We start from the raw sequence: 15602 nt of genomic DNA, 5'->3' as shown, positions 1-15602 counted from the left end.
TGATTATTCTTTTTCTTTTTTTTTCTTTTTTCCTTCTTAGCTTTTTACTGAATTAAATCCTTATTGGCTTTGAATCCATATCAGCCCATTTAACAAACCCTCAGCGCCTCAGTGCAGCTGTTTTAACGCATCGGCAGAACAATAAATCAAGTTCCATAAAACTCGCCAAAACGCGGGTCTAATCACCAAATTGAAACATGAAATGACACGGGATCATTAAAGGGCCTTTTTATATCTAATCCTACGGAGACGGTGGACAGCAGCACATAAAAAAGGCAAGGGCAAAACGCTTTAACGGAGGAGCACTCCGGCTAATTAAGTCCGCTGAACCCGTTGCCCTCGACAAAGATGTCTCCTGCGGAGGGCTGGACGGCGGAGCGGAGCAGCCAATGGGAGCGCGTCTTGTATCGAGGTGGGCGAGTCGCAGCCAATCGCGTCGCGCGGCTTTAGAGCGGCGCTGAGGCAGCTCTGCCAGGAAGCTAACAGCCTCAAGAGGAAAAAAAAAGGGGTAAATAGTCGGTGAGAGGAGCAGAAATCCTCCAACTGCCGCCTTGTTTTCAGCGATGTAGAGAAAAAGGGACTTTAATAAACAGGTAAAGCGTTTATTTATTTATCCAGACCTGCTTCCGGTGTGTGTGTGTGTGTGTGTGTGTGTTTGGAGGCTGACAGCGACATGCCGGCAGGATGAAAGAGGACTGAGGAGCCGTTACTGTGGCAACATTAGATGGAGGGATACACACTCCTCCTCCCGTCTGATCTGACACGGGCTCTGGTGGCATCTCAGCTCCTGTTATTATTATTATTATTCAGACCAACAATCATTCCTTCCTCTTTCTTTATTCCCCGGGTCAGCAGCCTAAATGCTCCTGTCCTGCTCTGCGTCCGTCGGTGGCTGGTTGTTTGTTGTCATCTCATTTAGGAAACAATGGAGAGGAGAAGACACATCACAGAGGACCACATTAATGATTATGTGATTATTTTATCACAAGGAAACCTAAATGAATAAAACACCACTCTTAGATTAACAATAGGCCTCCTACCAGCCTGGTATTTAGCAGCTCCTCCTTACTCCTACTGTGTTCAATCCATAGACTAGAATAGAACCTCCTTTATTCAGATCTTGTTTACAGCTCTGCAGGTGTTCAAAAGATAAAAATAAACACTAGTTCATTCGTTCATCTTCTGTAACCTCTTGTCCTCTGGGGGGGTCACGTGGGGGTCTGGATCCTATCCCAGCTAATACAGTACACTGCAAATGTAGTCCAAAGCTGCTGATGATCAGGCTAAATGTGTACGTACACATTATAATACATACACCGCCTGTACACTGCCCCTTACATGTTTTGCGTCACTCTGAATTTTCTATTTCTGCATAAAAATGACTCAGAACATCAGCAGAGGCAAAGAGAATCCAACCAAACAAATGAAACAGAAATATAAAAATATAATACTTGTTTATTCTGGAAAATGAGCCGATATTACATATCTATGATTTACAAAGGTACGTAAATGCACTTCTAAGATTATAAGTTCATTCATTCATTCATCTTCTCTAACCTGTTGTCCTCTGGAGGCCGGTCATGGGGGTCTGGAGTCTATCCCAGCTGTCATTGGTCTAGAGGGGGGGTCCACCCTGGACAGGTCTCCAGTCTATCCCAGCTGTCATTGGTCTAGAGGGGGGGTCCAACCTGGACAGGTCTCCAGTCTATCCCAGCTGTCACTGGTCTAGAGGAGGGGTCCACCCTGGACAGGTCTCCAGTCTATCCCAGCTGTCATTGGTCTAGAGGGGGGGTCCAACCTGGACAGGTCTCCAGTCTATCCCAGCTGTCACTGGTCTAGAGGGGGGGTCCACCCTGGACAGGTCTCCAGTCTATCCCAGCTGTCATTGGTCTAGAGGGGGGGTCCAACCTGGACAGGTCTCCAGTCTATCCCAGCTGTCACTGGTCTAGAGGGGGGGTCCACCCTGGAAAGGTCTCCAGTCTATCCCGGCTGTCATTGGTCTAGAGGAGGGGTCCACCCTGGACAGGTCTCCAGTCTATCCCGGCTGTCATTGGTCTAGAGGGGGGTCCACCCTGGACAGGTCTCCAGTCTATCCCACCTGTCATTGGTCTAGAGGGGGGGTCCACCCTGGACAGGTCTCCAGTCTATCCCAGCTGTCATTGGTCTAGAGGGGGGGTCCACCCTGGACAGGTCTCCAGTCTATCACAGGGCTAACACAGAGAGACACTCACACCTACGGCCAATTTAGAATCACCAATGAACCTAAGCAGCATGTCTTTGGACGGTGGGAGGAAGCTGGAGAACCTGGAGAGAACCCACGCAGACACAGGGAGAACATGCAGACTACACACAGAAAGGAACCAGTCGGCCTGGATTAGAACCCAGAACCTTCTGGTAGCTGGGAGGCATCAGTGCTGACCACCACACCACGATAAACAGGAAGAAAAGGGAAAATATCTGAATATCAGTATAAATATGGCTATGGAATATACAGCTGCATGTACAGGTATAGGTTGTTCACATGGTCAGAAGCTTGTGGACATTAAGGGTTTAGCCTTTTTTTCGGGTCATGGTCCAACGTACAACATAACATCTACATGGTACAGATGTCATCAGATCCAGAACCAGTAGACTTAAAAACAGTTTCTATACTCTTCAACCTCTCTTTCATAAGACTGTTGTGTAATAACCCCTCATCCCTACCCCCTAGTCCACATGTACCACTATTAAATACGTAATTTATTATTTTTTCTCATTCTGTGTTGTTTTAACATTCCTGTTCAATCTCCCTTTCATCCACCACTGCACTAATTACCTCAAGTTTTGTGTCACTTGTATATTTTATTGTATGTTGCTACCATAGTTTTTATCTTTTATTTTTATTGCTTCCAAACCAGAGAGCTGCTAAACTGTATTTCGTTGTTTGTTTGTTGTTGTTTTTTACTGGACATTACAATAAAACTTGTTATTCTCTATTTTGAAATAAATCTCACTGTAATGCACTCAAATACTCACACATTGTCAGTTTAAAAGACTACAGTAAATAGCACAAAAGTATACAATTAATAAAATACAAATGTGAACACTTTAATTCTAGCCTAGCATAGCCAAACTCAGTTCTTATCAGAGAGAACCAATCAGAGCCACTCCACAGAGATCAGATGATGTGGATGACTCGGTTGTGACTCTTCTGTCCACATAAATCCCTCCTGAGTGATTTGATTGGCTGAGCACATGTTTGCAGGATCATAATAAGTTCCCAACGGAGCAACTCCAGACCAACTTCACGCTGGCCTTGGCTTCGAGGCTGTTTCCATTCTGGAGGGTCAATAAATAGATTTCTAACAGCAGCTGTTTAGGTCACGTCTTGTTCGGGATTGATGCACACAGTTACCACCACCCCTGTCCGTACACCATGCAGCCTCTGATCACCAAACTGTTTTTCGGGGACAACCATCCCATGTACTGCGTTAATCTTTAAGCAGGACTAGGATGGAGTCGCTGACAAGGAGACACAGTGTTAGGATCTGATCTGAGTTTGTGCTGCTCATTTCTGTATGAAACAAGATACTTGTGTTACTTCACCAAGCAGGTTCAACGGAGCTTATAGGGGCACGAAGATAGACCAGTTTTACTTCCCTGGAATTTAGTATCGACACGTAGCTTTGATATTAAATGTTCTGCTGGGAAACTTCTGGACCTGGCATTCATTGGTGTGGATGTTACTTAGACATGTAGCACCCACCTAGACCAGACCAGACCCCCCCCACCCCATAGCAATGACACTCCTTGATGGCAGCAGAACAGGGAGGTGTTGAACGCCAAAGTTAGTGCTGATATTTAAGAAGGGCAACACGCTGGTGGTGTGTACCGTGCAACAAACCAGAGTCAGTCATTGTATGCAAGTGTCTTGAGACTTAGGTCGTCAATGTAGGGAGACGTTAATGTCGTAGCCAAGTAAAGGGTCAAGTGAAGGTGGTACCATGTGACTCCTGTTCCAGATGTAAGAAACTCTCAACGAACCGTTGAGGGTTTCTTACATCTGGAACAGGAGTCACACGGCAGCCTTGGCACAACCTCATCACGTGGTTCATGCGAGCCGGTCGCCTTCCCTCTGCCCAGTCACAACACATTTAGGATGAACTTTAACTTATCTTCAAATAGGCAGAAAATTAGATGTCCACAATTTCTCATTAAAATATGTAGGCCATTATTAACCAGAAATCCTTAAAATGTTGTTTACAGCTTGTCAGATATTAATTTTTTTTCATTCCTCTGTGTTTTACGTCACAGTAAATTTAATTTATTTATTTATTTTTGGTTATGTCATTGAGTCAAACAGAATAGGACATGACACTGGGCTCTGGGGGATTATTATGGACATGTGTTTATAGCTTAAACAGTTATTTGATTTGTGGTACTGTCTGTACTTTCTATCCTACCTGGAATGTCCACTGTGGACACTGAGCTGGAGAACAGTCCCTGCAGCTCAGCTCCAAAATGTGATGAATGAATGAATGAGATGTTCAACAATCACACAAGATTGGGGTGGCCACATCCTTTGAGTCTTTCAGCGTATCTCGGTTCTCATCAGAGGCTGTGTACTGAGCAGTTCTCATTACGGCGGGGGTTACTGGGCGTGTGCATGCTCCGTGGATCCCCTGAATGCACAATCTGAGGTTGATTGCTCCTCAGGCGGGGGGCATTATTTGATGAAAGTGGGGCCATTACTTGATGAACATCCCAGCTCTGTTTGCATGTGTCAGAGTGTCAAAGCTACAGGTCTACATGATCGGTCCTGTGTGTTGTCTCGTCTGCCAACAGGACCCATGACCCTGACACGAGGATCCTTCACCTACTCCAACGGCGAGGAGTACCACGGGGAATGGAAAGAAGGCAAGACTCACCTGCTCCTTCACCTGCTCCTTCACCTGCTCCTTCACCCGTCCATCCCCCATCACCGTAGCCACATTTGCATGAACGGCAGGATTGTTGATGAGAAGTGAGACGTAAGACGATAATTCACAGGCAGCAGCAGAGCCCATGTAAATACCTCATGGCAATGAAATAATGCTCTTAAACATAAGAAGTGCACTCTCCATAAACACACACCAATCAGCCACAACATTAAAACCCCTGACAGCTTCTCAGCCCTGGTGTTTTTGCCACCGTGGAGTTTTTCACTGACTCAGTGATGTCCCGTTGAGATACAACATACTGTGCAAATGGTTTAGGCACTCAAGACGTTTAGATTCTTATCTATCACGCAGTACAATCAGGAAGGCGCCCGATCGATCCCATATTCGTTCTGCGACGGCACGGCGAGCCCTAACATGCAACCAGACTCATGAAGAACTATCTTCAGAATCAGTAGGAACAAGGATTACTGCATGTGTCTGTGAAGGTTCTCAGTCATCCAGGTCAAGGTTTATCCAAAAAGCGTTTTTAAAAAAAGGGCAACTGGACTTGTAGAGTTTTTGAGAAAACGTTTCACCACTCAACTGAGTAGCTTCTTCAGCTCTAAGGGACTGGTGGGAAGTTGGTGCAGCTAATTTCCATTAACAGTTAGATACTTACCTGTCGTTGAGGGGGGACTGTTTGTCCTTGACCTCTTGCCCTATGAATGGTGCTCTAAGGAACTTTGTCAGTCAGAGGCTTCATTGGGAAGGTGTGAATGAGGTTGAAACTTCTTGGGGACAGAAGTTAAAACTGTGTTGTAAACTGATGGCAGATTGACTCTCAGTCCACCTCCTCTGTTTAGAGAAGGTTTTAAAAACGCTTTTTGGAAGAACTACTGCAGCAGAGTTGATCTCAACATCAAGAACTGTACATTGTTCTTCAAGGCACTGTCCTACAACCTACCGGCATACCTTTAAAAAAAAACAGTGTTTGAACATATCTGGTGTTATCGGAAACACCATTGATCTGGGGTTAACTGTGTGAACGTCACTTTGACAGAAGTTAGCTCATAACTAGACCAGTTCATGGAGTAGTTTTTAAAGCATCATGACTTCACTTGTAGTCCATAAAACCACAGTACTGTAGATGTTACCATAGGGCACCATAGTGGTGGCCCCACAAACTTCTTTGGCCCAAGTCAACTCAGACTTACTGTCCACTAGCTCGGGGCAGGCTGGTTTACCTTGCATACCTCTGGGACCTGTCTGATACCAGCACTATCATGCAGAGGGCATTTGGTATTATAGATGCTCCAAATGGTAATAATTGGTTGTTTAGTTTATTTACAATTTTAGTTCTATCAACTTGCAAGATGATGATAAAATATTTGCTGCTGTGATGACCTTCCTGAGACATAACATCCCCTCTGAGTTTTACATACCATGGTGCAGGTGTTTAGGTGTCTGATGAGCATGTTAAGTACATCCATTTAAATTTCCTGAATCACATTAGCAAGTTAAATAATAATACTCCTCCTCCACCACCAGCACCACCAGGAGACCCTGTCCGGGAGTATAATCACAGAAAAAGGTGTCAAACCAAACGAAGCCCGTAACCAATCTATACACACACATGCAGACAGAGACCATCTGGTGGCAGTGAGCATGCTGAGGCAGGATATCACACTACCTATACCAGTATTTGCACTTTGACAAAAACACTTAGACAACCTTAAGGGCAAGGTTAAATAAAGAACAAAAGTTTGGCACAAAAACAAGCGTGAGGCCGTGGGGAGAAACATATGGTCTCTGCATGATTAGCAAAAAAAAAAAAAAAAAAACTGTTAAACTGGTTTGGCTGTGATGCACTGATACGGTCTGGTTTTAGTACATGGGAGTTTCTAAGTGAGGAGAAACGAGTCCACTAATAGATGCAGCTCTGCCTGGGCTTTTTATCACACATTAAACACGAGCCACTGCTGCTGCAGATCAGTTGAGTGTAGGTTGAAATAAAAGATGGAGTTTACAAAGTTTCCTCTTGACGTTTGAACTTGAACGGTTGAGGATATCGTCTCACTACACACTCCATCTGTTTTCAAGCTTTAGAAAGATGATAGAAAAACACACAGAGTCTGGAACAATCTCATCATAACAGAGTTTCTTAAGCATTTAAAAGACTCCTGGGAGGTGTGCACAGAAGCTGAGATAAATTAGACTATTAAAACAAACACTATTATAACAGGAGTTTCAAAGGTTAAGACTGATAATTAACAAGAGGTTCTACCTGTCACACCTAACGCCTTATCTGGTATCTACGTTTATGACTTGAAGGTGTGTAGTAAAATAACACCCAACGTACAACTGCCTTCTTTCTTTTTTTGTGACTGCATTTCAGGCATCTTACTTCCTTCTTAAGCAAACATACAACGATCAGCCACAACATTATGACCACTGACAGGAGAAGTCAATAACATTTAAACCATCTTGTGACAGTTCAGTGTTCTGCTGGGAAACTTCTGGACCTGGCATTCATTGGTGTGGATGTTACTTAGACATGTAGCACCCACCTAGACCAGACCAGACACCCCCACCCCATAGCAATGACACTCCTTGATGGCAGCAGCCATCCCCAGCAGGATGCAGCCTGACACAGACACACACACAAAAACACTTTAGGAACAACTAAAAACAAAAACATGAAGAACAGCACAAGGTGTTGACCTGGCCTCCAGATTCACTAGATCCCAAACTGATCAGACACCACAGGACACCCCCAGAAGGCCCATGTCCATTCACTGAGGAGTCACCACAAGATACTGCATGATATTAGGAAGGTGGTCATAATGTTATGCCTGATCTGTGTATTTAGAAATTGTTGCAACAGTCTAATAAAAAAGCAGAGCCCTTGACTTTGAGTCTCTAAAACACACCTTAAACAGTGTTAATTGTTGTTAAAATTATTATGTTTTTTTTTTCCATCCCTGTGAGCTAAATAATTAGATAATGGATCATTTTAGATGCTTAATTTCCACCGTTAATATCTTCTAATTAAATATTTCTCCCCGTCTTATACAAACCCTTGTGTAAACAGTGCTAAATTACTGCTGTGAATTATTTCGTAACACTTCCCATTCCCTGTCCCAGAGAGTCTAAGATTTTTAGCTGTTTTCAAAATATGTGTGATTACACTTCCTCATGAACAGTTGAATTAACACAGCTGACGTTGCACAGTAATATGTAATTGTGCGGGCACGTGCGCGTGCGTGCTGCAAAGTGTTGTCTTGAACGCAGCCTGATGCGTGCTGTGCATTATGTCTCTGCGTCCGTGCATGCAAAGTCACTGTTTGCACACAAACATGTAGGTGTGTTCCAGACAAAGGTCTATGGTGTCACATGAATAATTCAGTGGAGCGCTGGTTGAAGACAGGCCTGGGGGCTATCAGGTTACAGGAAGTAGGTTGGGTATATCCACAGCAGCCGAGGCACAGCCAGAAGCCATTTACTACTGTACTTTACCCATGCGGTCATTTAACATCTATGCATTACCGCTATTGATTGACATAAAAGCCAGACAAATTCAGCTAAACCGTAATTAGCCGAAGACCGTGACCCAACAAGAGATTGGAGAGAGGCGTTACAAAGAAGCTGAATGACAGATTAGAGTCCGTCTGGAGGGATCAAATCCAAGGAGACAGAAAGGAAATTACTGTCTCTTGCTGCAGCAGTCCGCTGATAATCTGCACCCCAAGTAAAACAAAATCATTCTTCAGAGCTGTCTGAGAAACGCCAACACCGACGCCACTTGATTCCATTAGATTCAGTAAAACCATTCATACTTTAACAGACGGCTAGTCCGTGACATTTCAGGCCTCGGGCTGTTGCTTTCTCGTCAGGGCTCTTTTGCAAGCGTTCAGTTCATATTCTACATAAATATACTTAATGGAGTCACATGCATCTAAATATATGGATGCAGGGTGTTTCAGGAAAAAGGAATGCAGAGCTCTAGGTTTAGTGTCAGCCAAATCTCTTCTCCAAATCTCCTGTGAGAACCCTGCTGAGATTAGGCAGAGAGTAGGACTTTAAGCAGCCGTGACAGATGGACTGCCTAATTTACTTTGCCCTTAGCTGGGAGCAAGGGACAACACCCGCTAGCCCCACCCCCCGCCTCACCCTCTGACAAGCTGCCAGTTTACCCACCAGTGCCTCCCAGTCTGCTTTTAGGACGTCCTCAACCCGTCATCCAACTGTGCCTCTCATGCAGTTATCCCTCTGATTCCTGCTGGAGGCTGGCGAGGAGAAGCGCTCACCTCTTCTCCCTCCACGTCGTTGTCGACTACCATCCTCCCGGTGCTGGATATTAGCGGCAGAATTAGAGAGAAAACTGGGTCTCAGCTCAGTGGGAACATTTTAAGAACTGAAAAACGGTCGAGAGTGGCTCACCTTCTGTCATCTCACACAATTATGAACCTGCTAACTTAAAAAGCTGAACCAAGGCATAATGATATGTCTGCCTTCCTCCTCTCTTTCTCAGCCCAAAATGACTTCTGCAGTAAATCTCCATCGTCATGTGAACCCACGTTGTTTGGGATTTTGCAGATTTTTTAGAGTTTGCTCAAAGATGCTGCCGTGGATCTCACACAAACAGGTCTCATCACTACCACTACTCTAACTGTGGACATTAGCCATGCAGTTTGCAGTGACCATTACATTTGACCGTTTTGTTTCCTAAAGTTTTGTACTTGCTTGTGTGCATAAATAAGATCGTATCCCTGCAGGCGGATGTTTCACAGACTAACAACGCCTGTATGTACTTGCTCTGTTGTGTCTTTTAGTTGCACAGTGGAAGTTCATGGCAATGCTTCGTCTTCGATCTGTTAAGGTTCAAGTTATCCAGGTTATCCTCTCTCAGAGATATGGTAAAAACAGAAGATAGAGTAAACACAAGGGATACAGTCTCCTCAGAGTTAACCTCCACAACTCATCTGGCTTCAAGGACATAATTAACAGTGCTTTTGTACATGAATGAACTTTAGTTAGCCTTTTATTCCCGAGGCCGCAACCTCTACATCTCAGAAACATTCCAACGATACAAGAACAGATATAAATTTAGCATGCAGCATCCTCATCATGTACCCCTGAATGAAACGTGGCCTGATGCTCTGAATCATCAGAACATTGTATTTATGTATTTTTCCCATCTAACATCCCGCATGTAGTTGAACCCTCGCTCAATGAAGGGTTTGCGTCAACGCTGCAGCAGTTTGGTTGTTTTCCAGTAATTTTGACCGCGGGAACGGATGTGCAGCTTCCTGAGATGCCACTGACCAGATTATTGAAACAGATCAATTCAGATCAATCAGATAATGTCTTGTTTTGACATGAATCCATGAAAAAACTGCTGCAAACATACTGAACTAGAGGGGGAGTAGAAAGATTTAATAATGGAAAATAATGGGTTCATTTGTACGTTTGTGCAGCTTTTCTGATTTTGTATGGATGAACTAAACATGGGCTCTAACGCCAGGATGAACAAATATAATCAGTGAAGATGGAGGCGTTCATGTTTCAGTTACGCCTGGAGGAGTTGTTGTTTTGTGCCCTAATGATCTCATAATCATCACCATCTTGTTTTTATTTTGCACGTTCCATCATCCATCTTCTGTTTTTGAGTTTTTTCATATCTGCGTGGCTGTCGAGCTGATTTTATGAGCCTCTTCTTTTATGACCCGCTGCTGCAGGTCTGCGTCATGGCCTGGGTCAGCTGACCTTCAGCGACGGGACGTGCTACATCGGACAGTTTGAGAACGGCCTCTTCAACGGCTGCGGGCTGCTGGTCTTTCCTGACGGCTCCAGGTTTGTGCCTCACTTCCTGGTAACGTTTGACCTTAAATCTTTATTCATTTATTTCCAGATTCATGAAGAACAGCAGAAGGTGTTGACCTGGCCTCCAAATTCACTAGATCCCAAACTGATCAAGTATCTGTGGGATGATCCACAGAGGCCCCTCCCCTCAAAGGCCCCCCCACTAACAATAGGACACCCTCAGAAGGCCCATGTCCATTCTCTGATGAGTCACCACAAGGGAGACCTGCACAATATTAGGAAAGTGGTCATAATGTTATGGCTGACCGGTGTATACCCCATGCAGGTGTTGCTAGAATCTTGCCACAACACCGTGTGCTCACATTCCCGTTCATTGGTTGGCTGTTCACAAAAAACGAAACATGAGCACGTTCAACAAATGCTTTAACTCGTTTGTGCACAGGCAGAATTCGTCGGCCTCGAAACAGAGAAAGAACAAAAACAGCTCAAAGATGCATCGTGCTTCATCTTCAGCCTCAAAATGCTCTGAGTGCTTCCTTCCCCTGAGGACGCTGAGCGCCAGATTATTTCTGAAGTAGTTCTTTCTCGCTGTAATACCGGCTACAGATCCTTCCAAGGCTGAAGACATCGTCTGTCTTTTTCTTTCTTTATTTCTCGGACAAGAATTTCATCGGAGGACGTGACATTGTCTCCTCAACTTCAATTAAGTTACTTCAGAGTTTCTTCATCTGCTCTTTTTAGTTTAGCGAAGGTGAAACGTTCAAGAACAACACAGCGCAGGATAAAGGACCGGGTGTTTACATGGACAGAACATTTGATTAACTCTCAAAGGAAACACTAAACTCGACTGTAAAGCTAAATTAATAATATTTTAAGATTGCATGAGTCCACCAATCAGCCATAACATTATGACCACCTTCCTATTAGTGTGTATGACTCATCAGAGAGTGGACATGGGCCTTCTGAGGGTGTCCTGTGGTGTCTGGTAACAGAATGTCGTTAGTGTGGGCCTTTGGGGGGAGGGGCCTCTGTGCTATGGGGTGGGGGTGCCTGGTCTGGTCTAGGTGGGTGCTACATGTCTAAGTAACATCCACACCAATGAATGCCAGGTCCAGAAGTTTCCCAGCAGAACACTGAACTGTCACAAGATGGTCAATGTTATTCACTTCTCCTGTCAGTGGTCATAATGTTGTGGCTGCTTCATCAAGCAGCTGATCTCTGGCTCCGCTGGTTGTAATATACAACCAGTGTGCGCCAATAAAGCTGTTTCAGTTCTGTATTATGTATATTCCTGCAGATAACTGAACTCCAGCATTTTGATCATGTTTTCTGTTTTACTTTCTGATCTATTTGTGAAACATTTTCCACTTTTGTTAAAAAAGATCAACTGCTGATGCGTTCGCCTGTGTTGTGATGGTACTGAGTCGATCAGGTTGGAATCTCCAACTGAAACGTTCCACTGCTCAGTGTCCCTGCAGTTTTTAGATAAGAAATAAACCAGATCGACCTTTTAGCTTCTTAAAAATCACACCGACGCTGAGGTATTCACAGCATCTCACCACTGCCTCTGTGACGTTTAACTGATAGACGTCTAAACTAAGCTTTAATATGTTAAACTTGAGTCACATATCTTTTGACATTTCTCATATTCATACCCCAGATTCCTAATATTCAAGGACAACATTAAGTGCGGCAGTCAAACTAAAGCTGAAGCACCTCTCAGCTGGGTTTTGTGTTGCTGACATTTCCACTTAAACTGTTGCAGCACTCTGTCACTGCAACGCAGGAATGTCATTTTATTCTTTTTATTTTCAGGTATGAAGGTGATTTCGTGCAGGGGAAGTTTCAAGGTGCCGGCATCTTCACTCGCTTTGATGGAATGAGGTTTGAGGGCGAGTTTAAAAGCGGGTGTGTGAACGGTTACGGTAAGACTAAAAGAATCTTTGTTTTATACGTATTAATTAAAGGTAATTTGGATTAAATCAGAATGCATAAGTGAAGAAATGAACCCATCCTGGATTTGAAAGTCTCAGTTTTGTCGCTGCATCCCAGCTTAGCGACCTCTGACTTGTGTCATTTGCTTTGAAAAATTTCAGATTATATTAAACCGAGAAATGTGCTAATTGACGGATCTGAAGCTCCAGTGTGTCTGGGCTGCAGCGTCTCTGCAAGCAATCAACACGTTTTTTATTTGAAAGCTGCCAGGGTGGCGAGGGCGGACGGATCAGTGTGTCTCTGTGACAACTGGCTGATTTTTGTGCTTATAAAAATAGAGATGGAACGTTAAGAGTGTTTTATTTTCCCCAACATGTGAGAATCAGGAGTCAGAGCCAGGCCAGGGGGCTTCATTCCTCAGTGTGTGTGCAGCTTTTAGATAAATATTAACTCAAGTTCAGGTAAAAGTTAAATGGAAACAAGAACTGAATGAGTCTGGGCTACAGCCTCCACAAAAAGCTGACCTTTACAAAAGGCAGTTTGGTATTTTAGGGGGTGATCTGTAGCAGTAGTAGTTAATATTAACACAATAATGTGTTTATATAAAGACCACATGTTTTGTGTTACTTTTAACAAAAGTACTGTGTTGTTCAATTCTAAAAAAAAAAGTTCAGCCCGGTTGATGTGTCGAGAACGCCGGTGGCGCTGCTTTGTCCATATTTATATACAGTCTATGGTGGAGAACAACACATTTTTATTAAGAGTGTAAGTAACCTGCTGGATCCACTGGTTCTAAGCTCTCAATCCTCCACTCAGACTTACACTATATTACCAAAAGTATTCGCTCACCCATTCAAATGATCAGAATCAGGTGTTCTAATCACTTGGCCTGGCCCCAGGTGTATAAATTCAAGCACTCAGGCATGCAGACTGTGAAACAAGACATTTGTGAAAGAATGGGCCGCTCTCAGGAGCTCAGTGAATTCCAGCGTGGAACTGTCATAGGATGCCACTTGTGCAACAAATCCAGTCGTGAAATTTCCTCGCTCCTAAATATTCCACAGTCAACTGTCAGCTCTATTATAACAAAATGGAAGCGTTTGGGAAAAACAGCAACTCAGCCACGAAGTGGTAGGCCACGTAAAGTGACGGAGAGGGGTCAGCGGATGCTGAAGCGCATAGTGCAAAGAGGTCGCCGACTTTCTGCACAGTCAATTGCTACAGAGCTACAAACTTCATGTGACCTTCAGATTAGCCCAAGTACAGTACGCAGAGAGCTTCATGGAATGGGTTTCCATGGCCGAGCAGCTGCAGCCAAGCCACACATCACCAAGTGCAATGCAAGGCGTCGGATGCAATGGTGTAAAGCACGCCGCCACTGGCCTCTAGAGCAGTGGAGACGCGTTCTCTGGAGTGATGAATCACGCTTTACCATCTGGCAATCTGATGGACGAGTCTGGGTTTGGAGGTTGCCAGGAGAACGGTACATTTCAGATTGCATTGTGCCAACTGTGAAATTTGGTGGAGGAGGAATTATGGTATGGGGTTGTTTTTCAGGAGCTGGGCTTGGCCCCTTAGTTCCAGTGAAAGGAACATTGAATGCTTCAGGATACCAAAACATTTTGGACAATTCCATGCTCCCAACCTTGTGGGAACAGTTTGGAGCGGGCCCCTTCCTCTTCCAACATGACTGTGCACCAGTGCACAAAGCAAGGTCCATAAAGACGTGGATGACAGAGTCTGGTGTGGATGAACTTGACTGGCCTGCACAGAGTCCTGACCTGAACCCGATAGAACACCTTTGGGATGAATTAGAGCGGAGACTGAGAGCCAGGCCTTCTCGACCAACATCAGTGTGTGACCTCACCAATGCGCTTTTGGAAGAATGGTCAAAAATTCCTATAAACACTCTCCTCAACCTTGTGGACAGTCTTCCCAGAAGAGTTGAAGCTGTAATAGCTGCAAAAGGTGGACCGACATCATATTGAATTCTATGAGTTAGGAATGGGATGGCACTTCAGTTCATAGAATGAGTAAAGGCAGGTGAGCGAATACTTTTGGTAATATAGTGTATTTGAAGTACGAGGACATCACAGGGCTGACATAATCAAGACAGCGATTCCATTTTGTCCAAACACTTACTTTTGACACTTACTTTGACGGTAACCCTGCAGACTTTTTCAGAGATACTTGCTTGAGTTGTATCTTATTACTGTCTCCCTGTTTTCCTTGACACGATGAGCAATCTGTCTGGTGCAGGAGTGCTGACGCTGGTGGATGGAGGCCCCGGTGGTGGTGGAGGAGGAGGAGGAGGAGGAGGAGGAGGAGGCAGCACCCATGAAGGTCTGTTTGAGACCAACCAGCTGATGAGGAGGGAGAACAGCCAGGCAGCCGTGCAGCGGGCGCAGGCAGCTGCTGCCAAGGCCCGAGCTCTGGCCAAGTGACGTGGACTACATTACCCACAGTGCCCCAGGACCAGGATCCTCCTCACATCGTCCTCCTCTGGGTTTGAGCTGCTGATTAAGTTACTTATTCAATTTTTTTTACTTTAACTGCTGTGACTTAACCAGTAAGTCACTTTCTAAGATTCAGTCATTTTGGTTATTTATTTATCTTTTTTTAAATTTTATCTCTTATACCTGTAACCTGCAGTATTCCACCAGTTTAATGTGTGTCAGCGTAGCCACTGATTCAGAATCAGCCTGAGCCAAACACAGATTACTGTTCAGATAACAAACCGGTGCTAATTCTTCTTCAGGGTCAGCTAACCTGACAACACTCTGTATTCAAAAGTGCATGTGGACGCCCCCAGTAGTTTGGATTTGGTGATTTCAGACACGTGTGTTTAAGCTAGGTTAAGTTAAGTTTGGGTTTTTAATGCTTCATAAAATCTGATCTGCTTATCAGTCAGTTGTATCATGTTGATTCTAATTAGTTTGAACCATA

General features: G+C 44.4%; 1 protein-coding gene across 1 annotated transcript; it reads left to right on the top strand.

The window, feature by feature from the left end:
* Positions 1 to 4564: 4564 nt before the first annotated feature.
* On the top strand, positions 4565 to 15100 carry LOC311498098 (uncharacterized protein; the record flags this gene model as incomplete). The annotated part of the gene is made up of 4 exons (XM_084558540.1): positions 4565 to 4962; positions 10637 to 10751; positions 12537 to 12646; positions 14916 to 15100. The coding sequence occupies exons 1-4, from the start codon at positions 4713 to 4715 to the stop codon at positions 15098 to 15100; spliced, it is 660 nt and encodes a 219-aa protein (XP_084414666.1). The 5' UTR covers positions 4565 to 4712.
* Positions 15101 to 15602: the final 502 nt, after the last annotated feature.

Source organism: Chelon labrosus, assembly GCF_963514085.1.
Source record: "Chelon labrosus genome assembly, chromosome: 2".
NCBI classification, from domain to species: domain Eukaryota; kingdom Metazoa; phylum Chordata; class Actinopteri; order Mugiliformes; family Mugilidae; genus Chelon; species Chelon labrosus.
Note: the sequence above shows the minus strand (reverse complement) of the source record. Positions and strands in the feature narration are given on the sequence as shown.